The sequence below is a fragment of the Calypte anna genome, chromosome 26 (assembly GCF_003957555.1).
Source record: "Calypte anna isolate BGI_N300 chromosome 26, bCalAnn1_v1.p, whole genome shotgun sequence".
Taxonomy (NCBI): domain Eukaryota; kingdom Metazoa; phylum Chordata; class Aves; order Apodiformes; family Trochilidae; genus Calypte; species Calypte anna.
Genome location: NC_044271.1, coordinates 1,235,092 through 1,261,206, shown reverse-complemented (window position 1 = coordinate 1,261,206; position 26,115 = coordinate 1,235,092). Strand labels below are relative to the sequence as shown.

Genomic DNA, 26,115 nt, shown 5'->3' with positions numbered 1-26,115 from the left:
TCATTAACCTCCACCTAATACAGAGACATAAGGGAGTTGGGGGTGTCAAAAGTCCCAAATGCTTGTGAGCATTTATAGCATTACATCATTAACCTTGATTTTGACTAGTGTACTTGTGAAACAGTTGAGATTTTAATTGTAGGTTTGTGTACTTCCTTCATTTTACTTCTTCACAGAGCCAGAAATGAAGCCTAAACATTGCAAAACTCAGATTACATCCTACAGAAAAATACTGGCTGTTTTATGCATTTCTAAGATCAGAAGAAAGCCATTCCCTGGGATGTCTTTGTCCCAGGGCTTTCTGTCATCCTTGCTTTACAGCATCACAGAAATGAGGATACCCTCTTACCTCACCTCCTACTGTTTTCAGCACAATACCACAATTTTTTTTGAGATTCAGAAAATCTTTTACATTGTCCCATCTGGTAATAACACCTAGGTAATTATCTCCCCAAACCATATTTCATATGTGAGGTGCAAATGATTTAATTTGCAGATGGGTTCATTGCAAAGCAAGGCAACTTTCCATGTTCATAGAAAATAAGACTCTATACAAAAATTAATTACTGAAAACTGCTTTCTGCAAGAGCCCAATACCCATGGGCACTAAGCTTAATACCAGCCAGAGTGAACACACTGGTTTTTTGGATTCAGCCAGCACGAGGTACTAGAACCAGTAAAAATATTCTTCAGAATAGCACTTTTTCTCAGTAGAGAAAGTTTCCTCAGCTGAGCTCTGCCATGCTTCATGAGAATAACAACTATCTGTATAGCTTGAGACTGTTTTAAGGACTGCTTAAAACTTTACTGCCACACTTCCTAATCACTTGCACAGTCTATGCAATATACAGAAATAATGTCACCCTGCTCCTCAGTCATATATTCATCCCAGTGAATGCACTTTGTTAAATTTCCCTCTGTTAAAGCTTCATCTCCCCATTTAGCTAAAATTGAGAAGTAGCTCTGTAATTGCATTTGTTTTGTTTTGTGTTTTTAAGTGTCTGATTCAGCACCTGCTCCATAACCAGAAGTTACAAGTGGAAGCAGAGCCTTTAACTGGACAAGCCACACAGTCATGTTGAAATAAATCTTAATCTAAAAATAAAAAAGTATACAGATTGGAAGTTAACATACTTCATTAAACCTTTCACAGTTCTTGAAGATCAACCGAACATCTGCCACAAAATCCTCAGGAGTCTGGTAGTGTTGGGAATGCTTCTTTTGCAGTTTCTTTTTCACCGTAGACAAATCCATTGGTTTCTTTATAATCTTATAGTAGTTTGGTATCTGTAAAAAACCAGTGATTTATGACTACATAGTTCACAGAAGCAGTTGAGTTTCTTCAGTTCTCAGAGTATCAATCAGCTAATCTTGTATGCCCATTCAGCCAGTGAGAACAATTGCCCTTCCTCCACGTTTCCCTTCCAAATTAAGTTCTTTCTAACCTTCAGTGCTACCATAGCACGAGTGCTTTTTATCATAATTACTTATTTTACAGCTGAAAACAGGAGTCAAAAGTAGTTCATTTTCAAGTTTATACAAAAAACCAAGGTTTTTTTAAATACCTGGGTTTGATACTGGGAGTAAAGCCTCTGCATGGAGAAGCTACAGAATCAGCTTGTCTCTTTCCAAATCATTAAATACTGTATAACCACCAGAACTTTTAGACTGATCAAGGGGACATGCTTCAAGAAAAAGCAGTCAGTTTCTTCTCAAACTCCACTCTAAACTTTTAGACATGTTACACCAAAAAGAAATCACAAACTATTTTTTCAGGAGACTCACCGAGGCTGGGACTGGCTCTTGAAATTCAATGCTCAGCTCATGACAATACAGGTAAAGCAGGAGACGTTCACATTTCTTACAAAGAAATAAACAGCTTCATATTAATATCCTTAATTTATTTTCAGCCAAGTTCATATTTCCTGCTTTTAAATAGGTTTCTACTTTAGCAGCTTAGTACTGGAAAATTGAAAGGCAATCCCCACAAGCTTTATTATAAAATGTAAATTCTCTTTTTGCTTCTTCCTAAACAAAAGCCTAGGGCTAAAGTCAAACATGGAAAGATACACTAATGTACAGTCAAATTAAAACCAAAAAAAGCAAACAAACAAACAAAAAACCCACAAGAACTGCTTTTCTCCAGCTGTTAAGTGCATGTAACAGGAAAGAACTGAGCTGCAGACTTTTTTCTCTTTTCCACACAAGATAAAATTTGGAACAAAAGCCAGAGTGTTTCTATGAATTCCCTGCCAAGATATTTTTCCTTCTTTTGCTTGTAATTCCTTTGGAGGATTTTTAATTGATAATATTCTAACACTTTATCTAACACTAACTGATAAAGTTGAAAATAATTCTGTCAAGGTCATTACACCTTTCACAAGAACACACCTAAATAATTCTAGCACCTCTCACAACATGAACTTAACACACCAAACTTGCATAACTATTTTTATGAAGGCTTCATCAATGTTAAATGCAAAGAACTTCTAATTAAGAACACTGAAGATATTAATGCATGTTAAAGGATGCATTTAAATTCAGAATATGTATTTACATGCAGGTTTTAGCTACCAGATAATCAGAGGCCCAATATGATGGAGCACACCCACATGGTAGCCAACACCTGGTCATGTGGTCTCAGGAAGAAAAATTTTATAACTTATTCTGGATTTGATTTGGTTGTTTTGATTCTTTGTTTGTTTGGTTTGGGGCTTTGCTGCAAAAGGCATAACTGTATTTACTTTGCTGCAGCTCCAGCAAAAAAATCTTCAAGGAACAGAGGGGGAAAGCTAATGTGAGAAAGCACTTTCTTATAGAGAACAGATTCCTATAGATCTGAGACATACCCTTTGGTCCACAGGACTCAGGCCTTGTGCTGTTTTCCCTTTCTTGCTGTGTTGTGAATTGTCACAGTCATATTCTACCTCTGGCTTGCTCAGATCTCTGCAGAACGTACATATCCACTCTCCACTAAACAGAAATAAACACAATTATTCTAGATATCCAGGGACAGAGTCTCACCAGCAACAACTACAGAAACTGTCATTAGCTCTTACAAATTCACACGTACTGTAGTAAAGACTTAGACATCTAAAGATAAGGAATAACTCTTAATACTCAAGATAATTGTGCCAGTCAAGGCCATTTTTCCCACCCCATTTTTCCCAAGCATGTTCTAATTTATAGCATCTTTCTCACCATGAATTTAAAATGAACCTTACATAACAGAATGACACTTTGAGAGACTCTTTATCAGATAAACACTGACAGTTACACTGGACACAAATCTGCAGGCCTCTGAAATGTGTTGTTTACTGACTGAGGATGAGACACTGGTTTTGGTTCTGTGTTGAAATGAGGACCACCAAACTGTTCTCAGGAACCATTACGCTGTTTCTGGTACCTTGGAAAGCTGAGGAGTGTCGGTACATGACAAGTCAGGTGAAACACTTTTGGGCACTTCTCACAACACAACAGATCCCCTCCATTTTGGCATACAGCACACCAGTCTTCGTTGGGGTCATCATCTTTGTTAATGCCTTCTCCTCCAATTCTAGCTGACCGGTGCATGAGGCTCCGCACTGGGGATTTTCCATTTAAAAGGCTATGGCCAGACTGTTTGCAACTTTCACTTAAATCTGTTGGCTCAGTTTTCACATGATTTTCAAGATTTCCTAATGTATCTAATTCACTTTCCAGATGCAAGTTAGTAGATAGTGGTGGTGTCAAGCTGCTCTCAGGACTGCTAAGCTGAAATCAGAGGAGCACATGGAAATCAAAGTCAATTTTACAAAGGGAACTTTCTTCACATTTTGTAAAGTCAAAAGCCATCCACTATTTAAAGGTACTATACACATTTCCCAAAATAAATGGCAGATCATTAAGAAGACCTGATTTGCATGCAGTACTGAAAAATACTTTTTCCTTTCAAGGACAAACTCATTTCTAATGATACATAACACTGATAGATTGTTTAACTATACCTTCATTAAGAAAAAAATTCTCAAATACACCACTCTGGTCCTAGTAAATAATTCTATTAAATCAAGCAGAGCTGTGATCAATGCTGAAATATATTCACTTGCATAAATACATCATTCATGCTCTGGCATAAGAACTTTTGACTGATGGGAAGATTTCTCAATGTAATTACATGTAGATGTTCAGGAACTACTACCAATGGGTTAACTTCAGCTTTTATTAGACAGAGATTAAAAGCAGTAAACACACCACACTGCTGGGTGTATTCTGTTTTAATACCTCAAGTTTACATAACAGACTATCCTCTCTCTGGCAGAGCACAGTATAGGATACAGTAAAGTCCTCAGCATGGACCAAACAGATTAAATTTTGTTTTCTATCAAATAACTTTCAACATGCAACTACCTATCATAATGCACAAAATTGGCAAGAACTGTGTGTGTTTTGCATCTACATCACTAATTCAAGACCTGTTCAAAACACGAAGGGAATTGTCAGACATAATTTAATGTTTATGTGTTAAATGTAAGCCAGCAAGCTACTGCCTGAGTCTCACTGCCAGCTTATTGGTACCTATATCAAAAACCCTCAGTCATGATCAGGCTCAGAAATACTATAAAAACATATAGCTCATCACTTGAATCTGCCAGAGAGCAAAACACCTCTCAGTCTTCATGGCTGTTAATGGAATATAAGGTTTAACAGTAAAACTGCTTTGTTATTTCCAAATTCTTACACATACTGATAAGAAAAGACCATAAGATACTGTTGCACAAACTAACTTTACCATGCAAGCACTTCTTCTGCCATCCTCTGTTTTTTCCTGTTTTACTGTTCCTGAGAAACTGCATATTTCTTCCTCTGTCCCTGGTTCTTGTTTGACTTTCACTTGGTCAGACTTGAAATTAATGCTAGTTTTCTCAGCAGTTCTGCCCGAGGAGCCACAGCTAGAAAGAAACCACCATAAGAGGAAAACTCATGAGAGCAAAGACATTTCAGTGATTGCTTCCTAAAAAATTTCAAACACAAAGCATGCCAGACCATTTACAAGATAGCTCAAGTTTACTTAGACAGCAGAGAATCACAGTAAAGAACAAAAATCTTGTAAGCATTCTTCCCTTACTGAGTCTCAGTTACATCAAAGTCCTACTGACACCCTGCCAATTCATGTTTTGAGTTCTTGTCTGTATTTTCAGCCTGTCAATGTTAATAATACACACTCACCTTCCTCTGCTACCTGTGCTGGAGGTACTAGGTGGTCTCACAGGAGTGTGGGAGTTGGGTAAACCTGCAAAGAAGTGTAGAAGTTGACTTGGTACAAATTTATTTTCTACAATAGCATAAATGACTAGTGTTGAGTAACACCAGAAGTACTGCTAGAATACCCTAATTTAATAATTCACATAAGTCAGTTGCTCTCTCAGTTGTTTAATCAGAACAAGGGTCTAGTACATTAGACCACTACACAAATGAAATAAAACACAGATAATACACTTGATAAGAGTCCAAATAATTATTTCACACAATCCAAACCGTGCTGCAGCTCTGAGACCATTAAGACCTCAAATTATATCAACTGACATCCACCAAGAAAGTCAAGAAGATTCTGTATGTTTTGCATGCAGGTTTTGAGAAACATTCTCTTCTTGCAGGGAGAAGACTAAAAGAAGCACATATCAAACGAGTGAAATTGGCTTCTTACTAGTAGAAATACACATTTCCTATGTTTAAAGAACTCAACAAATATCCAGAAGAACTTATTTCTAAACAAAATAAATTGTACACTAACAAATATCACTTCCTTTTTCAAAGGAAATGCTAGGTAATTACTTTCAACTTAAGAAGCAGAAATACCTATCCCTTCCTAGAATCACTAGAAATTCCCATCATATTTACCTGATGACCCTGGAGACAGAGCTGAAGGTCCTGGGGAGGGATTCATGGTACTTGTAGGTTGTGGGGGTAGGTGGCTGCCTGTAATGTATCTGCTTAGAAGATTATCTAAATTACTTGAACCAGCATCTTCAAGCTAAGAAGCAAAAACAACAGTCTGAATCAGAGAGACCTAATTAAAGTTCTTGGTAGTTCCACACCTTTAAACTGTGATCAGTATCTTTATCAGAATTATTCACTGTCCATTCAAGGATTCAGGACATAGTAAACACTTTTATCAGTTTCACACAGAGATCAGTCTTTCAAAACAGAAACCTACAGTCAGATCAAAGTAAGATTTTTCAAATGCTCCTAATCTGAGTTCTGTCAGTACAGTGATAGGCTGAACTTATCCTAGGTCATGACAAACTTTTTGGTCTCCACATGTTCAGTGAGTTAGTCATACAAACAGCATTAGTCACATGAACTACCAGATTACTAATGTTGCAAAACTAATTCCACAATGAAGACACTATGGGAAACCACAAACTTGTTTTTTCTTAGCATGATGTGAAATCTCCCTCCTAGTCACTTTTTACAGACATTAGTATCTACAAAAAAACAAAGAAACAGGTACCCTATTACTTTAATTGCTAAAAACTATCAACTGCAATACAGCATAATTACAACTAACACGTTTAGGAAAATCACAGAGTAAGTGCCAGGCAACTGTAACTGAATAAATCACCAGTCAGGGCATAAAGTGCTTCCAACCTATGTAACCATTCAACTATTTTAGTGATATTTTCCCATACAGTGATTTTGTGGAAGAAAGAAGTGAACACAGTACTTGGGATTAACTCACCTAAGTATCAATTTTATTATAGGACAGCCATTAAATACTGATTAATCTAAACATTAATACAGGACAAGCAGGTCAGCCCCATATAATTAAAATAGTTGCATGCCCTAGTCAAGGCATGCAAACTACCCAAGTCAAGGGTTGAAGATTTCAATTCTTTGACTTGTAACTAACTATACCATCCCACAGATGAGTACTGGTATCTAAACTTAAAAAGATACAGAAAGGAAAGCAGTTCATTACTTTATCCACAGCATAAATACCTAATCTCCCACACTGACCTGGATAGGTGGGATATCTGGCAGTGAAGGTAAATTCTCTGGGTTTGTTACAGAAGGAATGAGTTCGATTGATGTAACAGATGGACTTGTTGGACCACGGTTTGCATTTGCCATTGTTGCTGTAGTTGGACTAGTTGGATTAATAGTGGTGTTGTGCACAGAAACAACTGGAAATGGCCCCGCATGCCCAGGGTTAGAATGCTGTAGGAAAAGGGAAGAGACCATGACTGCATTAGAGACAAATCAGACAGCAACTGCAACACATATACTCAACAAAATAGTGATAGTCCTCAACAAAATACTGGGAAGGGCAAGGGGAGGAGAATGTACAATCTCACATTTTTATCAGTATAACCTGATAGCACTGAATGCAAAGCAACTGCTGTTTTTATTTTATTGGGAAAAAAAAAACCCAAAACCCACAGACCACTATGTTGCTAGATAACTTCTTAAAGCAATTACTTCCTCCAAAGAAACTTCAGAGTCTACATGTCTGTCTACAAACTTTTTTATACAAAACAATGAGTAATTGTTTCAAGTACAAAGTAATTTTGTTTTTTCTAGTTACATTACCATTTCTGTAATTTTATTCTTAATGGTATTCAGAGTTCTGTATCATGCTTCAGGTTTGAATTTAAAAAACTTTAGAATTTGATGTAATTAAAATCTCCTAACTAGATCACTTTGAATTTCATGATTCCTGACCATTCTTTAAGAAACACAAAAGCTGAACATCACTGAAAAGTGAAAAATGGAAATGTTTTGTTTCCCAGATACAAAATGAAATATAAACATTAGCATTCATTTTCACTCTTAAGGTTTAAAATTTATGTTCAAAAATGTCACGGAACAGTATGCAAGATGAAAAAGCAAATAAATGTCTGCAGCTGTGAATTCTAAGTGTTACAAGCACGTTTACAGCTGGAGGTATCATCTACTGTAATTAAAGTCTGGCACAATGGCACAAATGAAGCATGTACACAGGATATACTTGTCTTTGAAGGTGAGGTTGCATCATGGAGTACTGTGGTCCATTGTGGCGTGGTATTCCTGGTATACGAGCAGCATTCTGAGCCATTCTCATCTGATGTGCTTGGAAAGCCCCACAGTTCATGTTACCCCTCTGCATGGTCTGCATGCTGATCAACCTGGGAGGCTGCAAGGGTTTTTGTTTTTTAACATTTTTGCTTTTAACATGGAAAAAAGAGCCAATCTCCTCCCACAGTAGTAGGTTTACTAGTTACATAACGTTAAGAAAAGGCCAATAGTTGTCATATTTATAGTATGTCACATTTCAAAAGACTTTCATGTTTATAAACTGCTTCGTAAGTTTCTATTTGATAGGCCAATTTTAAGTCTCAGTGTTATTGTAACTTTAGCCTCAGTATTATGGTAAAAGCTGAAACAAGAACACAAAAGATACCTGCTGCTGTAAGACTTGTGGACTGCTCTGCCTGGGAACTGAGGCAGCTGGCTGTCCCACCCTCATCTGCTGCTGCAGCTGCTGATGCTTCTGTGCATACACTTGCTGCTGCATGTGCTGAAGTCGAAGCTGTGCAAGATTGATTTGTCCTGGAGCTTTGCTGACGTGGTTTGTTCCTGGAGGAGTCTGTCCAACCACTACATTAGGAGTGTAACTAGGAGTTGGTTTATTTTCAATAACAAGGTTACCTAAACAAAACAAAACAAGAACTAGTAAACAGTTAAATCTTCATCATCATCCAAAGGCTGATAAATGCAGAATATGTTTCTAATTGAGTTTACTCAGGGGCAGTAACAATGCAATTCAAGTTTGACATTTTCTTTTTAAGTCTCCATAACCACGTGAGAGAAGCAAAAAGGAAACTTAAAGAAGGAGAAATTGCAAAACTGAAAACATGATTTGTCAGGAAAGAGCAAAAGAAATGGAAAGACAAGACAGAGATGACTGCTCTCTGTATTCACATCAAATGGACAAGATGAGAAATAAAAAAGTGAAAAAAACCATGTTGAGCATAAAGTTTCTATGCCCAAGGAAGCAAATCCTGGAAACAGATACTTAACAGCTAAGCATGTTCCATCACTGAATGACTAAGAACAAGTGAGGCACAAAACACTGCTAGAAGCAAGTGCTGCCTCGATGCACAGCGATGGCCTCGCTGGATACCTCCAGTCTACATCAGGACTGGATGAGTTATGCCAAGGGAGCCTTGGTCTTCTGCATTAAGAGATGCACTGCACTCCAACTCACTCGTGTTGGATTAACACTCCCAACTCAGTCTAGTTTTTTAAGTAACACAAAATAAACAAACACAATTTTCTCACCTAAATTGACGACGTTCTTTGCCCAGAAGGTTGGGTCACAATGGAAGCGTATTGCTCCATTGGCAGCTGGAACAGGATCACAACGTGCCTTTAAAATATGGCGTAACTGGAACGTTATCTTATGGAAAGAAAAAAACAAGACTTACTAACAATGAAATAAAGAATGAGAACATGAAGAAATACGCGTATGTGCAGCAATTTTAGTCTGCTGGATCACCATCAAGGGTTGTCAGTAGCAAGTTTGGTTAGTGCCCTAGAAAGCACTCCATTGATTAGAGAGAAGTAGTGTTACACAATAATACTGTACCTGCAATCACTCAAGTGAAACACTGAGGTGCTTTTACAGAGCTCGACCTCAATTCCTTGTATGACAAAATTGTTAAGTCCTCAATTTATGAGTTAAAAGTGTTGCAGAAGTCAGGAAATGTACCCCATGTTACAGAAGGGTTTGTTTTGTTTTTTCAAATTAAGCATGAACAATTCACAGTCCCTTCCTTGGATTGCTACAGGATACTTGGAAAATTCTCTGGTTTGTACAGACAAGTTAGAGGATGCTTCCTTACCAGCCGCTTACTGTACAGCAAAGCAGTACTGCTGCCACTTGCAATAGCCCAATTAGTAAAGTTCATCACATGCTTCACTTGTCGAGAAAGACCAGTGATGTCATTTTGCTGTTGCATTAATTTCATCTGTCTCTCCTTTGTTACATTCTACAAAGAAACAAAAACTTTACTACAACGGGGACTTAAGATTTAAGAGAAAATGTAAATTGAAATCACCATTCTTGTAGCAAAAGAAAAATGTCACATGCAAAGCACCTTATACTAATGCTCATACTGAGAGTGGCTAAAACCATTAAATAGTATTTCTCTATTGTTTCATTCTACCATTCAGAGGTATCAAAAAGCAGGGCAAATAGCGGGCTCAGAGAACTGAGTCTCTGCTTTACCCCAGGAAAATATCAACTACTGAAACAACTACTGATGTTTGTTCTCTTCCTCATATTGCCTGAGACATGGAGTAGCATGCCAAAAAACTAGTGGAACATTAAAAAGCAGCTTGAGGAAAAGAACAGATTATACATATGGTAAAATTATGTTCTAACACAGAAATATGTCTAACAGAACATGGAAAGGAGATGTTCAGACAATCTTTTATGAGGACTATGAGTTTTATTGAATCTGAGGCACAGAGAAAACTAAAGGAGCCACAGGTTCTAGCCAGTGAAAGGATAAACAAGATATTTAACTCCAGCACACCAGTCATAGTCAATATTAGTACTGCAGCACCTGCAGTCATGCCAAACACTAGGAGACTGCAAGCAGTGAACAACACTACTATTATTTTTCTTAACTGTACCTCAAGGTGCTGTAAGAGAGATTTTCCCTTTTTATTGATTTCATTGATGAGGGTGAATATAGCCACTTTGATCTCCTGCTCTACTCGTTTGTTAGTTTCATTTACTTCTTTTATCCTAAAAAAAGAAAAATGTATTGTCAGGCAGTCACTTTATACTATGCCACCAAACACTAAAACACCATAGGCATCCTCTTCTCCTTAAAGAGTGAAGGAACAATTTCTGTATTGAAGAAGTTCCCACGAGTGCAAGATGTAGAGCTTCTCTTGTGGGGCTATTTTGCTTCGGTTTGGTTTTTTTACAGGGTACCACCAGGATTTAAAAATTTGTGCCAGAACTTCTCCTTGTGTCTTTGGTACACTTTCTTCTACCCTTTTACTTCCCATCTTCAGATGATCTGTCATTTTGCAAGTGACTTAAAAGTTTCAGAAGGCTCACAAAACCACCAAGAATCACAGTGGAATTCTCTGACCTTCAGCACATCACAACAGCACAAGCAGGTGAAAAGCCAGAAGTAATCATGTGCTCCCTCTGTCTCTGTATTCAATATTCTATATGATGTTGAATTTAAACTAAATGTAGAATCTTAAATTACCTAAGGGAATGCTTCTCTTCCTTTCAGGTTATTATACTAAGTCTTGCTTGCCTAATTAAAAACAAAAACAATTTCCTATTCAATTTCAAAGCAACTTTTTGTTACAGTTATGAGAGGCATTCACATGAAACATAAAAGCATTTCAAGAAAAATTTGTTAATCTCTACAGCCAACACTTCTGTCACTTAGAGCTGAACTTAGCAGAAATTACAAGACAGATTTGCCTTGCCTTTTTTATTGCCTTTTTCTTTTTCTCTCCTTCCTCTCCAAAGTTCTGCTCAAGGTAGCCATAAGACATCATCTTTGATGTTTGTTTCTTTTAACAATTTCCTACAGATGCACAGCATTGTAGGGAAGAAAACATTCCAAAAAGTAATTCAGTCCAATAAAACTGAAGATATAGAAGCAACTAAAATGTAAGAATTATTCTTGTCCCACCATTCACACTACTGTGATTTATTAAGAAGGCAATATACTAGCAACAGTTAATCATTATGGACTACTTACCTGTTCTGAACTTGGGCAGCTGCAAAATTTACATAATTCTTTTTCTCAAGAAGTTTGACCAATAGGTTCTCAATTGCACCCTTCTGGTTCTGAAAAGCTTCTTCCAGAAACTGATACCTTTTCAACATGCAAAAGAAGGTATCGATTACCAAGGAGCACTGTGCTGAAATTAAGTGTTCCTCCTAATTTAAACGTAAAGCTACAAATTTTTGGAAGAAAAAAATAAATTATAAAACAAAGAAAAATCAAACTTTACCTATGCTGATCAGCATGAAAGTGTTTCAGTACAGATAAAACACCTAAGTGTCCAGAAGACAATCTCAATGAGTCACTTTTTATTTCCAACTACACAGTGTGACAATTCACTGCATTGTGCTGAAAGCCCACAAACTATTAACTTGCTGAAAATGGCAAGGGGAATTAAGTAGCTCCAGGAGTTTTCATATTTTCTGATTGACTGCTCAACTGTCAAAAGATTGCCCCCAAAACTCAGGATTCCCATCAGTCATTTGTCAATTCTTGTCTTTGCAGTAAGTAAATTCCATGCTTCTGAAATAATATTTGTTAATAATGGGAAAAGCTTAGGTTCCCAGAATATCTTCCCCTCTTCACCATACTAAATCCTAGGAGTCAAACTATCTAAGTACTCCTACAATTAAAATGAAGGATTTTGTAAGCTGCATTAGAAACCAACCCCAACTAAGCAATGTAGCATCACCTTTTGCCAAAATCTAAGAGAAGATTACAATATAATCAATCCACTAGAAAAAGACCATTTTGAGGCATGATCAAATTGACAGTAATACTGCTTATTGACTCAAATTACAACTAGTATAACAAGGACTTAGGTGTTCACTCAGTTTGTACCAGCAACAGACAAGTTTCAACAACCAGAATTTAGATTTCTCAGCCACAATACTACAATGTTGCTTTTTCTAAGAAATGTCCAAAATTCTTGCAGATTAACAGCCTCACAAGATTTCAGGTACTATAAAGCAAGAAGTAGCATAACTAAAGCCCAAAGGCCATGAAATTTGAAATGTCTGGAGAGCTGCAAATTTTCTATTAAAAATACTTTCATTAAATTGAAAAACAGATTTCCATTTTAAGGAGAAAAAAAAAATTCTACACTCACCTAGTACTGCTAAAATCTTGCTGTATCTCCTGCTATAGAAACTTGTTTTTAAAATACATATTGTGTTGTACTTCTAGCTTCCAAAGTTTATGGACTAAGACCTACCTAAACTAGAGTAATAGCACAGCATTAGGCTACTAAAAGAATGTTAGCTCTCTACAGAGTCACCAGCAATTCTTTCACTTGATATTCTGAACAGAACTCTGCACCATGTTGCTACTGAAATGGTGGTTAATCTTAATTTGGTGCAAACCACCAGGATTTCAGGTAAAAAGGATATTAAAATCAATTCCTGTTTTCATTTGGCATTATTTTCCTTCAATGATTTAGTGAGCTTCATAAAAATGGCAGATGAAGCAGTTGCCCTAATCATCTGTAATTCACATCTGCAGATAGAACAACTTTTAAAGAATATTGTACAACAAAGCCTGTTAATAGCAAAGTATTCTCTTACTGGAAGACAAGTAAGCAGAACAAGATACAAGTGTTAATTAGTTAGCATCATGCTCAAAACAGATGCAAAGAAACCAACTAGAAAAGTTTGTTAAGATATCCTAGGAAACCATGCTTTCTGGACAAGTGTGTCTTTCAGGATATTTATGATCAAGCCTATGAAAAAACAGCAGGAATATTTGAGGTTGTTAAAATTTTACTAGAACTAATTGCAAAAGTAAAAGTTCTTCATTAGGCTGCTGTTCCAGTTTGAGAGAGTAATCAGTACTCTGGAAAAAAAATCCACTAACTTCAATAATGCAATGTAAGCACCCTGAGAGAGAAGTATTATTTGTTGACTGATTAGGAAAAGCAGTGTTGCAGTGGCTGATAAATGTACATTTATCCACAGATTCTCAATTACAGCACTGCAAAATACTTTTTCAAACATTCAAGTTACTATATTGCAGAGCTGCTAAGGAGCAGGAAGTTTTAATGTACCTTAAGAGGCTTCAACTTTTTTTTTTAGCAGCTAGAAGAAAAGCAAGTTCCAGAGATAGAAACCATTCCTTTTTTACTTAGAATAAGGCAACTTTCAACCAACTAAAATCAAACAATTTCCCCTCTGAACAAAAGAAATATATTAATCTATGAGACAAAATTCATACTTCCTTTTACAAAACTCTCTTTAATTGAAAGACTGTTGCACAATTAAATATGTCTTTTCAAGATGTTACCTCATCCATGACTCTCTATATCACGTTTGCTTCTTGACAGCACCAGGTGTTAAGGGCTGCAGCATTTCTACTCAAGCCCTGGCCAGTTACAGCACTGCCAAATGCCAGGCAAGTTAACACCTTAATCACAACAAATCGCCTCAGATCATGTTTTGAATCTTCTCAGAGTACTTGACAAAGCTCAACCAACTGATCACTGAAGTTATCAGCACTCCACACAGGATCATTTCAGTACAACAAAGAGTTATGCAACAGTATTTCATGACACAACTGTTTTAAATCAATGTTTTCATCCTCTGAGAATGTACACCACAGGAATGGAGACATGGTAATATTTGTACCTGTGTTCTTTGTGTTCCAGTAACTGACAGTCTCTGCATGTCAGCCTGTCACATGTTTCACAGAAAAGTTTTAACTGCTCTTGTTTGTGGACAGGACAGAAAACAGGACGTTGACCAGATGCTCCCACGGCCTCTGTTTTTAAAAATAAACCATTTTTTGCATTTTAAAATAAAATTTTGACAGTCTCAAGTGCAAAACAACTAACTTCCAAACTAATGCAACAACCAAGAATTTGGACAAAGGCAACTACAGACCTGTTCTCACTCTCAAGTTACAACCATGGTAGTTTATAGCTGTTCCTGATTTACTGTATTCGAGAAGGAGGAGGAATATCCTCTTTTACTTAGCACACAAACATTAGGATTGTGTGCTTGTGTTTAAAGATTAAATTCCACACAATTTCACCTCTGACACACTGATGGTCAGATCAAACCTTGAAAACTTTTGTAGTGTCAAGCAACCACAGGCTTTCCAAATTACTACCACAAAACTTTTGTAAACCTCATATGCTACTGAAAAGGTAAATGCAAAAGCAAACATTGCCAGTTAAACCCCAGCTAAACTGCTTAATCATTCCACTTAAGCAAATAACAGTGTCAAAAAATAGGTTTGAGTTTACCAAAAAGTACTGCACAGTTTTCTAAAGATATTTTGAGTTTAGCACAGAGGAAAGCAGGCTTTGGAAGATACAGCAGGTAAGGTTTAAAACATCAATGTGTTCCTCAGTCTCCCAGCATTTCTGAAGCTTGTTATGTCATGCAAGTTATGGTAAAGAAAAGAAAGCTCAAGAATCTGCTCTGACACTCATTAATAGAAAGCTGAAGTCTCCAAGGCATATTTTAGAGTCTAATAAGAAAGAAGGGGAACAAGTTCTGGGAAAATAATGAATAGCCATTCCCCACAATCAAGAGGTTTGCTAAGGACTGCTGTAAGGCAGGTCAAGGTAAGGCTGCACTCCAGCCATACACCAGCATACCCACTACACAGGAGCCACCATCTTCAATAAACAACCACATAAATTGCTATACAATTATTATTAGCTTCCAAACAAACTGTAAACACACTTCACATACTGAATTTTGCTAACTGAAAGACACTGAACATGAAAATTAATTCAAAGTCCACATTTACTCATCAATGTCAACACAAAAGTAACATCATACTGAATATGAGTTCAAGCTTATCTGTAAATGCTTCCCTACTGGGAGACCTGTAATTGCTTCTTATAAGCAAGTACAGCAAAACATGTAATTTAATTCCTCAGCCAATGTATTAGGTCACCAAAATGTCAGTGCTCTTCAGATTTCACATTCTACTAAATTAAATTATTAAGTTATTATTAAGAGTGGATCTAAATCCTTTCCAAAAGCTTTATTCTCGTTCTATTTCTCCAGTACCAAAGATATTTTTTACATTGGACACCAATCTGTACAAAGTTTCATTTTCCCTCTGTTTTTACAGACACCACCTTTGCACTGGCACCTTTTTACTAAATTTCCCAAATCTTTGGGGAAAGCTATATACCTGTTTGATACCTAAATAATCCTCCCTGTCCCTTTACACCTGCCAAGAGGAGACATTTTTACTACAAGCAGGACTAAATTACATGCAAGCACTCACCTGAAGATACATCTTCTTTTTTTCTGATCATATGATCTTTAGTAAACTTTACTCGCTGATGAGCTTCTATGCAAGTCTTGCACAACCATTCCCCACACTCGACACAAAATCCAACAGCACTGGCATTATCTTCACAGCTTGTACACACCTGCAAAGGGAAACAGCTGCCATCATTTTCCTGGAAAGCATGAACATGCACAGGAACAAAACCAGCATGTGAATTTAGTGCCATACCTGTTCTGACTTCTCATCAGAGCTGCTTGGTGTTTCTGATGTGTCTTTTACAAAGTAATTATCTACCAGATCTATCTGTCTGCATTCTTGGCGGCATACTGGACATCTAATTACACCAACTGCAAAACAGAAAAAGTTTGCCAGTTTGAAGAAAAAGAATGTGAAAACCAATGTGCTCATCATCAAAATAAGGTAAGGATGAACACAAAATCCCATGACTGCTCATTTCATTTAGGGGAAATGGACATATTCCACAACTGACAAAAACACTTGAGCTGACAGCAAAAAATCCTCTCATGCCAGCTGCCCCTGTAGTAAACATCCTCCTCCCAGAAGTGTCACCTAAGCTTAGACCAAGTTTCTATACAAAATGTATCATAAATATGATTTTCAAAGAGAAACTTTCAAAGCAATTGGGTATTTTTATACACTAGGATGTTAGAAATAACTATGAAAAGTGTAACTAAGTGTAACTAAACGATGCTCAACTCCTTTGTGGATACTCAATTAAAACAGTACGAGTAATTTCAGGCAGAATAATTACCTTACTATTAAATTAGCATTAATTATTTCAAGTGCCAAAATTAATGATGGCTTCAGAACACAGAAGACTCACTGCAGAGCAACATCAGTAACTGATAAATTCTGTCTCATCAAATCAAACACGCTTCAAGAACAGGATGTGAAAAGCAACCAGTATTTCAGTACCTATAAGTAAAAGAGCTTTCCTCTACACAACAAAGCCCCAACCATACACAGCACCTTGATATTTTTCTGCTACAGAACGACAAGTTTCCAAAACCTGCAACAAAGGAAGAGAAGAAACTCCCCATAATCCTGGTGACACACTAAAGAGTCTCCTGACTGGGTCAGACAGAGCAGTTATCCCAGCACACTTCTGATTGCAGGAGAACCCCAGAGTACCATCATCAGGGACAGAGCTGTAAGAACATTATATATCATATTATATTATATTATATTATATTATATTATATTATATTATATTATATTATATTATATATATATTATATTATATATATATTGAGGTGCTGGAGCAGGTCCAAAGGAGGGCAACCAGGCTGGTGAAGGGACTCGAGCACAGACCCTATGAGGAGAGGCTGAGGGAGCTGGGGCTGTTCAGCCTAAAGAAGAGGAGGCTCAGGGGAGACCTCATCACTCTCTACAACTCCCTGAAAGGAGGCTGGAGCCAGGGGGGGGTTGGGCTCTTTTGCCAGACGACTTTCAACAAGACAAGAGGGCAGGGTCTCAAGTTGTGCCAGGGGAAGTTTAGGTTAGATATTAGAAAGAATTTCTTTCTGGAGAGGGTGATCAGGCATTGGAATGGGCTGCCCAGGGAAGTAGTGGATTCTCCGTGTCTGGAGATCTTTCCAAAGAGCCTGGATGTGGCACTCAGTGCCATGGTCTAGCAACCGCAACGGTGGTTCAAGGGTTGGACTCGATGATCTCTGAGGTCCCTTCCAACCCAGACACTTCTATGATTCTATGAACTACAGCAGGAACCAGCCCTGGGGAGCTCCTGAGCAGCTGCATCCCCTCTGTGAAACCAAGCAAACCCTGTGCAATGAGAACAAGCTGGTACAGCTCCAGATAAGGCTATCACCTACACTACTAATGAAAGCCCAACACAGAATAGTATCTCAGGTGAAGAGTTTTGTCAGAGCAAGAGAGGCAAGAAGTACCATAAAACACATTGGGCCATTAGTTATACAGCTGCTGGAATTCTCATCTTTTTCACATTACACATTAGATGTTTGTCAATGACTTTATTAAGAACACTAATGAGAATAGCATCTAGGTAATCCTTTTAACTCCTAAATAGATAGAGCACACTAAATTAGACCACAAACATCAAAGGCTGTCAGAAAGCACAAGACTGATGTCAAATGGGGAAAAAAAGTAATGTTGTTTTCATAAAAACAGAAAGACTGCTAAAAACCTGCAATATAATCCAGCAGCAAATCACAATGGAACACTGCAAAGAATTTAAGATTATTTTACACTACCATTGCCAACCAACACCTAAAGCTGCAACTAAACTACACCATGTTGTGCTCTTCACCAATGGTCTTTTCAAAGGAACAGCTTAGGTTTCCTGTTGATCCTTAAGAGACATCAATCAGCCTAGAACTCCACCGTGCCATCCACTGACATTCAGGTCATCAAACTTCTACACTCCTCATTACTGCTGAGTGAACAGCCTTGTTGTAGACACAGGGTTTGAAACACACACATTTGCTTTGGGTTGAAATGTGCCAGGCTGATTCCCAAAACAAAAGCACTGAGTGAATATAAAAAAACCTCAGGATCCTTTCAAATGTTTACATTGTTGTAATGATGATAAAGCTTCACAGTTCAGGAAATATTTGCCATTACTCTGATAACTTAAACTTCCATTTTAAGTTCAAACTTGGCACATATGCAATCCTCTAAGGAATGAATCTCTGACAGGTTTGACTTATTGGCTGAGAACACCAAGAGTAGTTACTACTTGTGCATAATATTTACTTCTCTTGGAACTGCAAGGGTCCAAACACATTTTTCTGTGTAGCAATACATCAAAACCCCTGTTCTAGTTTCACTATTCAAACCTTAAAATAAATCCTCACAGGCCAAACAAGTTCCACAACCAGACCAAAATCTATCAGAACACAAATACGTGTTTAAAAAAATTTAGCATTCAAGGTCCAATCCTAAGACTTTTTTTTTTGGATGGGGATTGGAATATAAAGAATCCTTGAATCCTTGCTTATATTACAACTGCCACACATCACACATTGAACTGACAACCCATTAATTGTAACCAGGAAATCAATTTATAGCAGACACTGCCCCTGTGCTCAGCCCTGGTGAGGCCACACCTCGGGTCCTGTGTCCAGTTCTGGGCCCCTCAGCTCAGGAAGGAGATTGAGGTGCTGGAGCAGGTCCAAAGGAGGCAACCAGGCTGGGGAAGCGACTCGAGCACAGACCCTATGAGGAGAGGCTGAGGGAGCTGGGGCTGTTCAGCCTAAAGAAGAGGAGGCTCAGGGGAGACCTCATCACTCTCTCCAACTCCCTGAAAGGAGGTTGGAGCCAGGGGGGGGTTGGGCTCTTTTCCCAGGCAACTCTCAGCAAGACAAGAGGGCAGGGTCTCAAGTTGTGCCAGGGGAGGTTTAGGTTGGAGATGAGAAAGAATTTCTTTCTGGAGAGGGTGATCAGGCATTGGAATGGGCTGCCCAGGGAAGTAGGGGATTCTCCGTGTCTGGAGATCTTTCCAAAGAGCCTGGATGTGGCACTGAGTGCCATGGGCTGAGAACCACGGGGGGAGTGGATCAAGGGTTGGACTTGATGAGCTCTGAGGTCCCTTCCAACCCAGCCAGTTCTATGATTCTATGATCAGTTCTTATAAAAATAACACACACCTAGAATGTTCTCAGACAAATGCAATATTTGCAAATACACTATTACTTCAGACTGAAATTTAAGTTTCAGACCAAGATTTTTAGCACTGAAAGCAAGATGGAGTGCATTTATATAGCTTAAGTAGTCTATTTGATGCAGGAAAATTCAAGTTTCTAGAATGAAAACATACTAACTACTACTAAACCCAGTTTAAGTAGCATGTCACAGTCTCATAGACAGTATAGCTTTTCCATGTCTCTCTTCAAAAGCAAACTAAAAATAGTTACTATGTCATTTAAGATGCAATTAATACCCAGTTCCTAAAGACAGACACTGGGTATAGAAACCTCAAAACAGTTTACAATACTATATATTATAGCATACAGTAGTAAGAATATTGTTCCTCAAATCATACCTACATGCACACCAAATGTATATGTATCCCTCAAACTCTCCAAAAGTGTCTTGCAGGGTTTTTTTTTTTAATTTTTTAGCCTAATGAAGATTGTGCCATTCACAAGGATCCAGGAGAGCCACACTTTATCTCTACTCCATTGAGCAGAGAATATCTCTGCCAGTGAGTATCTTGGTGAAGCACTCAAATCCCAAACAGCCTATCTTTCCAGAAGCAGACACATGAGAAGCTGTTTTGCAGTATCTGTAACCATCCTAAATCTCTGAATTCACAAGAAGTATCTTTTCAGCAGCAAGAGGCTGCAGTTCAGTGCTTTCAGCAGCAGGTATAGCTATGGGTACCATTTCCCATTAATTCTTACTTCAAGAAAAAAACGAAACTAGAGAAGCAGCAAAAGTGGAAGTAACACTTCACAACTCCCACAACCCAACCAAGAGGGAAGGAAACTGCACACTGAGCAATGTGATGCTTCTCTGTATGCTGAAAATGCCCATTTTGTACCTGATTTGCTGGCGTTTCATGTGCATGCAACTGTTACAATGTGCAGAGAGAGCTGTCCACAAAACTGCACCTCTGGCTGCTCCATGTTTCCTTCTGAACTGACCTGCTGGGATAATGCATCTCTTCATCACTGAAGAGATCACTACAGATGGATCATGCACATCTTTCCCAGCATACTCTCTGGAACCCTATATGCACATCTTGTTCACATCATCTAGAAGTTTTTGGTGAATTCTTATTTTAACAAAGCATAAAATCAAGCTTTTTTTAAAATGTATATTACAAGAACTGATATGCCAGTTTATATGGACTTCAGAAACCAGGCTTCATGTTGTTCCCATACTTGAATTCTAACAGACACAGCAGCATTCAGATCATGATGCTAATGACTAGTAAAATAAACCTCACTTTCCAAGCCCTGTATCCTTCACCTCCGTATCTAAGGTAAAATACAACACCTAGAATGTAACATAAAAAAATCACAAGACCAATTTAGTGTTTTATTAGTAATTAATGAACTACATTTAAGGCATCACCTTTTTTAAAATGACAGACTTTCTAAGACCACAACCTAGATGAGCCACTTCTGGACAGTTTGTATGAAAGAACCACTACCAAGCCAGGCTAATTTCTTCACTATGCAACACGGGAAAGCCTTGAGTCCTTGATCAAACCCGAGAGATGTCACCAAACCAGGTCTCTTTGATCACAAGATCCAGTTAAGACCTGCAGAACCACTTACCAGGGCCCTAGCTTGGCCTGCAGACCACAGCATGTAAGTCACTCCATTAAAAGCTCCAGAAGCTTTTCAATTTCATCCCTGAATATATAAAATAAAATTTAAAAACCAAGCTCTGATTTTAGTAAGACACTTGGAAGGAGAAGCCAACTCCTGTTCCATGGCACTGAAGTTACCCAGCCAGTCAGCTAACAATCAGCTCTACAGTATTTCCCCTCATGTGTCCATGTGTCTCCCAGGGCAGGTGTACCGCACACATCTCCAACCGAGCATGTGACACTGCAGCAACAGTAAATCAAATTTTACATTTTTTTTCCCCCGAGTGGTGTAGAACTGAGCAGCTGGACATCCTCCTCACAGACACGCCTCTACTACAGCATCCCTGGAAGCCAAAGCAAACAAAACGCACAACGCGGTTTACACCGAAATTCCAACAACTCCCAAGTTCCTGCCGCCGCCTGGATCGGGGCAGCAGACACTCAGACACTGCCGGTCACGTACGCAGCGATCCAACAGGGCCGGGACAAGCGCCGGGGCCGAAACCAGAGGAACCGGAGCGATCGCTCGCCCGCTCCCGGCAACGACAACGCAGCGAGCACCGTGGGGAAGCCCGCCGGATCGCGGGGAAGCCCGCCGGATCGGGGCAGCTCGCCCGGCCGCCGCCCCCCGCTCACCTTGCTGGACGTCACCGTTGGCGCCGCCGGGCACGGGGACGCTGAGCTGCCGCTCGGGCTCGGGCAGGCAGCGCCGGCAGAAGGAGTGCAGGCAGGGCAGTAGCTTGGGTTCGGCCTCCCGCCGGCTCTGCAGGCTCTGCGCGCAGACAGCGCAGGTGTCCAGCAGCGAGAAGGGCCCCGGCGCCGCAGGCGTCAGCGGGGGAACCGGGCTGGGCCCCGGACCCAGCCCCGGCGCGGCGCCGGGCCCCGCCGCCGCCTCGGCCTCAGCCTCCCCCAGACCGCGCTCCGCCGCTGCCACGCCCGGGCTCTCCCGCTCCTCGGGGGGCGCGGCGACGGGCGCGGGGGGCGCAGGGCCGGAGGGGGAGGCGGCCACAGGCTCCGGGACGCCACCGCCGCCCGGCGCGGCCTCGGCAGCCCCCTCCCCGCCGCCGCCTCCTCCTTTGTTTTCCGCCATGTTTCCTCCTTTGAACCCAGAAACGCGCACGCGCCGCGTCACCACGCGCCGCGCGCGCGCCCCAGCAAAGAGGCGGAGCCCGGGCCCGCGCAAGCGCAGAGCGAGAGCTGTCCGCAGCGGCGCGTGCTCCGTCGTCAAGGGAGCGCCCTCCCTGGCCGTGGTGACGTCACGCGGCGGCACTGCGCACGTGCCCCGCCAGGACGCCTCGCGGGGAATCCCCATTGGCCGCCGGCGCCGCTGTCCCCGCCCCTCGGAGGGAGGGAGAAGGGGCGGGGCCGCTTCGGGCCGGCCACACCCCAACGCGCGCTGCGCTAATTAAGCGCGTTAATGAGGCAAAGCCTCGCGGCAGTGCCCGCCCCTCCGCGCACCCGGGTTACAGGAGCCGCCCTGAGGAAAACAGCGTTTATTGAGGGCAGCGGGTGCCGGGGTCCTGCGGCCGCTGCTCCATCCCAAGCAGGTGCCGCACCACGCGGGACCCAGCACCCACAGACACGGCGCCTGCAAACACAGCGCGACTCCCAAGTTCTTTGCCTTCTGTTTCTGTAACCTCTGAGTCACTGCAAATCCTGCTGGATGTTCTCTTTGTTTGCCACCCCGTGCTGCTGTTTGATTTGTGAGATTTCGTTTTCCAGCTGCACGATCGTTCGTTCAATCTCGTAATTCTTGCTGACAAGAGAGACCCATCTAGGAAGGAAATGAGAAAAAAACCAACCTTAACACTTGTGATGCAGGTCTGCTTAATGGTTACTGAAGCTGAGTGAACAATGAGAATCACAGAATCATAGAATTGGCTGGGTTGGAAGGGACCTCAGAGCTCATCAAGTCCAACCCTTGCTCCACTCCCCCCGTGGTTCCCAGCCCATGGCACTCAGTGCCACATCCAGGCTCTTTGGAAAGATCTCCAGACACGGAGAATCCACTACTTTCCTGGGCAGCCCATTCCAATGCCTGATCACCCTCTCCAGAAAGAAATTCTTTCGAATCTCCAACCTAAACCTCCCCTGGCACAACTTGAGACCCTGCCCTCTTGTCTTGCTGAGAGTTGCCTGGGAAAAGAGCCCAACCCCCCCCTGGCTCCAACCTCCTTTCAGGGAGTTGGAGAGAGTGATGAGGTCTCCCCTGAGCCTCCTCTTCTCCAGCCTCAACACCCCCAGCTCCCTCAGCCTCTCCTCATAGGGTCTGTGCTCGAGTCCCTTCACCAGCCTGGTTGCCCTCCTTTGGACCTGCTCCAGGACCTCAATCTCCTTCCTGAACTGGGGGGCCCAGAACTGGACACAGGACTCAAGCTGTGGCCTCACCAGAGCTGAGAGAAAATAACCTAGAAATACCCTAACTCCTTTTCCCTTAGCCCTTGGAACTCTTTCTCCAGTGCAAGCTGGGAGTTCCCCGGATCCGAAAATAAATACTTTTGCTGTTTAAAGACTCAAAACTCTGTCTCTAAAAAGTTTTGCTTGGCCTTTTTCAGCTTCAGTGCACACCAACAAAACCACACAGAGCACCAACAGATGCTCCACCCAGCAGAGCTCCAAGGATGAGTACCCGGGGAAGTAACAAAGAAACCCCCTGTACTCACGTAGATTCCATTTCTCGTAGCTTAGCCCCAGCTGTGAGCTGCATGTTCTTTCTCTGCCAGTTCAGATCTTGAATATTTTTCCTGGGGAGAAAAAAAAAAAAAATCTATGTTGTTTTCTGTCTCCTTTAAAATTTGTATTGTCTGCTCTTAACTTCAAAAGACACCTAACCCCTAGAAGCACTTCTGCAGCCAGGATGGCAACTAAAACACACAGATGGGCAAATCCCAGTACACAGAATCCTAAGAGAAATCTGAAAAAATATACCTCAAAAACATAAAAAAAACACCAACAACAAAAACAAACCAACAACACACACACACACAAAAAAATCCAAAACCTTCTATACTACAAAACTACTACAAGAAGTAAAATTTCAAACATTCAAGCTTACTGCTCCTGGACAAGAAAAGAACAGAGAAAATATTTTGCTTACTCTGGAAAAAAAGTCAGGTAAAGCAAAGATGAACAACTAAATCGTTTATAATAATCAGTAATTCAGTGAAGCACCAGCAAAGTGCAGAATACTTAAAATACTTTGGTCTCTAAACAGAAAAAAACATAGTTTGAGTGGAACAGGCATTATGACTGAAACCATGGGGGGAGAGGAGGGCCATATTTCATTATTATTACAAGGTCTTTTTTTTCCTGCAACCAGGGCAGCAGCATTTACACAGGTTTTGTATGGGGAGTGTGTATGTGTTTTACTTTTCGTCCAACTTCATTATGGAAAAAACAAATGACTAACCTCAATTTCTGAAGCTCTTTCTGGGCTTGTTCTATCATATGAACCAGATGTCTGAAAGCAGAATGCAAGCAGTGTCAGGAAAACATTCCAGGGCAGCCTCATTTAACCTGTCACTGAACTCTAGAGCTGAGAACAGACCAAGCCACCTGAACTCAAACATCAGACAACTTGTTCTCAGTGCCACCTATGTCATGGGAATAACATAAAAACAAAACAACCCTATTTTAATACAAGCAGTTTTAAGATGGAATCACTGTGTCCAGCCCACACTCTTAGATTCATAAAACCATCTCCATTAGCTGATCAAGTGTACTGTACAATGTAACAAGTTATCACTCATCTTCTAATTTTAATTCTAGAATTACCTGTAACAGTATTTTATTCTCATTTCCTTCATTTAACACAACCCACTCTTTTAATTTCCTGACATCTGTGCGAGCTAACAGAGCCCCTCAGGCTTCCCTCCTTCCCCCTAACCTAAGAGACATGAGAAGAACAGAGACTGCACCCAGCACTGCAGCAAAGCAGCCCCTGCCCTTACTCGTTGTACACCTTCCAGGCGTTACAGCCGTGCTGCGACATCAGCTCCAGGTTCTCGATGCGGACAGCCTGGTGCTCCAGCTGCGCCATGGAGTTGTTCACACACTCCTGCCACGCCGTGGTATCGTTTTTCTGGCCGGAGGAAGGGGCCGGCAGTTCGTACCTGCAACGCGGTGTCCGCCAGCTCAGGAACGGGCCCGGACCACGACAGGAGCATCCGACCCGGCCTCAGGAGCTGGGTAGGCGGCGGCCAGCTGTGGGGTGGCGGGGACCGGGCCGCCTGGGCTCACCTCTTCATGCTGAGCAGCTCGAGGGGCTGCCGGGCCGCCAGGCGCTCGAACTCGTTCCGCATAATCTCTGTCTGCGGGGAGAACAACGGGAGGGCAGCGGAGAGGAGGCAAAGGGAGGCCGGACGGGGTCTTTGGGGAAGGGGAGGCCGGCGCGGGAACGCGGGGACGGGACCGCTCACCTCAAAGGCGCTGTAGTCGTGCGCCGGCAGGTAGCTGAGGTAGTTCTTGGTGGGCCGGTACCGCCGCGTCTCCTCCTCTACCAGCGCCGCGGCCTAGCGCACACGGAGCGTCACGCAGGCAGACAGGCAGGCAGACCCGTTACCCAACCCCCTTCCCCGGCCCGCACTCACCGCCTCCCGAACGCCCGGCGCCTCGTAGCCCTGGTCGAAGTAGGGGAGCGCGTCCACCACCACGTCCCCTGCCACCAGCCCCGGGCCCGCCATGCCGCCCGCACCGCGCGAACTGCGCCTGCGCCGCACGGGAACGAGCCGGCAGTACGCAGGCGCCACCGCCCCCCCCTAC

General features: G+C 41.2%; 2 protein-coding genes across 2 annotated transcripts in view; both read right to left on the bottom strand.

The window, feature by feature from the left end:
* TRIM33 (tripartite motif containing 33) overlaps window positions 1-22,444 on the bottom strand; it is a 28,300-nt gene extending 5,856 nt beyond the window's left edge. The window contains exons 1-18 of the mRNA XM_030465455.1: window positions 21,991-22,444; window positions 16,263-16,381; window positions 16,029-16,176; window positions 14,408-14,540; window positions 11,763-11,879; window positions 10,663-10,777; window positions 9,867-10,013; window positions 9,304-9,421; window positions 8,423-8,670; window positions 7,991-8,155; window positions 7,000-7,200; window positions 5,881-6,013; window positions 5,209-5,272; window positions 4,772-4,931; window positions 3,407-3,753; window positions 2,850-2,973; window positions 1,786-1,860; window positions 1,135-1,287 (exon numbers count right to left, since the gene is read on the bottom strand). Coding sequence (XP_030321315.1) covers window positions 1,135-1,287; window positions 1,786-1,860; window positions 2,850-2,973; window positions 3,407-3,753; window positions 4,772-4,931; window positions 5,209-5,272; window positions 5,881-6,013; window positions 7,000-7,200; window positions 7,991-8,155; window positions 8,423-8,670; window positions 9,304-9,421; window positions 9,867-10,013; window positions 10,663-10,777; window positions 11,763-11,879; window positions 14,408-14,540; window positions 16,029-16,176; window positions 16,263-16,381; window positions 21,991-22,444 — 3,021 coding nt within the window. The remainder of the gene's footprint in view (window positions 1-1,134; window positions 1,288-1,785; window positions 1,861-2,849; window positions 2,974-3,406; window positions 3,754-4,771; window positions 4,932-5,208; window positions 5,273-5,880; window positions 6,014-6,999; window positions 7,201-7,990; window positions 8,156-8,422; window positions 8,671-9,303; window positions 9,422-9,866; window positions 10,014-10,662; window positions 10,778-11,762; window positions 11,880-14,407; window positions 14,541-16,028; window positions 16,177-16,262; window positions 16,382-21,990) is intronic.
* A 516-nt stretch (window positions 22,445-22,960) lies between these two features.
* On the bottom strand, window positions 22,961-26,091 carry BCAS2 (BCAS2 pre-mRNA processing factor). The gene is made up of 7 exons (XM_030465450.1): window positions 25,944-26,091; window positions 25,773-25,865; window positions 25,594-25,664; window positions 25,305-25,466; window positions 24,764-24,814; window positions 24,018-24,098; window positions 22,961-23,128 (listed from the first exon to the last, which is right to left on the bottom strand). Exons 1-7 carry the CDS (start codon window positions 26,034-26,036, stop codon window positions 22,999-23,001), a joined length of 681 nt encoding a protein of 226 aa, XP_030321310.1. The 5' UTR covers window positions 26,037-26,091; the 3' UTR covers window positions 22,961-22,998.
* Window positions 26,092-26,115: the final 24 nt, after the last annotated feature.

Coding starts and splice junctions, on each gene's coding strand:
- BCAS2 (XM_030465450.1), bottom strand. CDS start 26,036: ATGGCGGGCCCGGGGCTGGTGGCAGGGGACGTGGTGGTGGACGCGCTC. Junction 25,866..25,943: donor CGCCGGGCGTTCGGGAGGCG/GTGAGTGCGGGC, acceptor CGTGTGCGCTAG/GCCGCGGCGCTGGTAGAGGA. Junction 24,099..24,763: donor AAAGAGCTTCAGAAATTGAG/GTTAGTCATTTG, acceptor TTTTCTCCCCAG/GAAAAATATTCAAGATCTGA.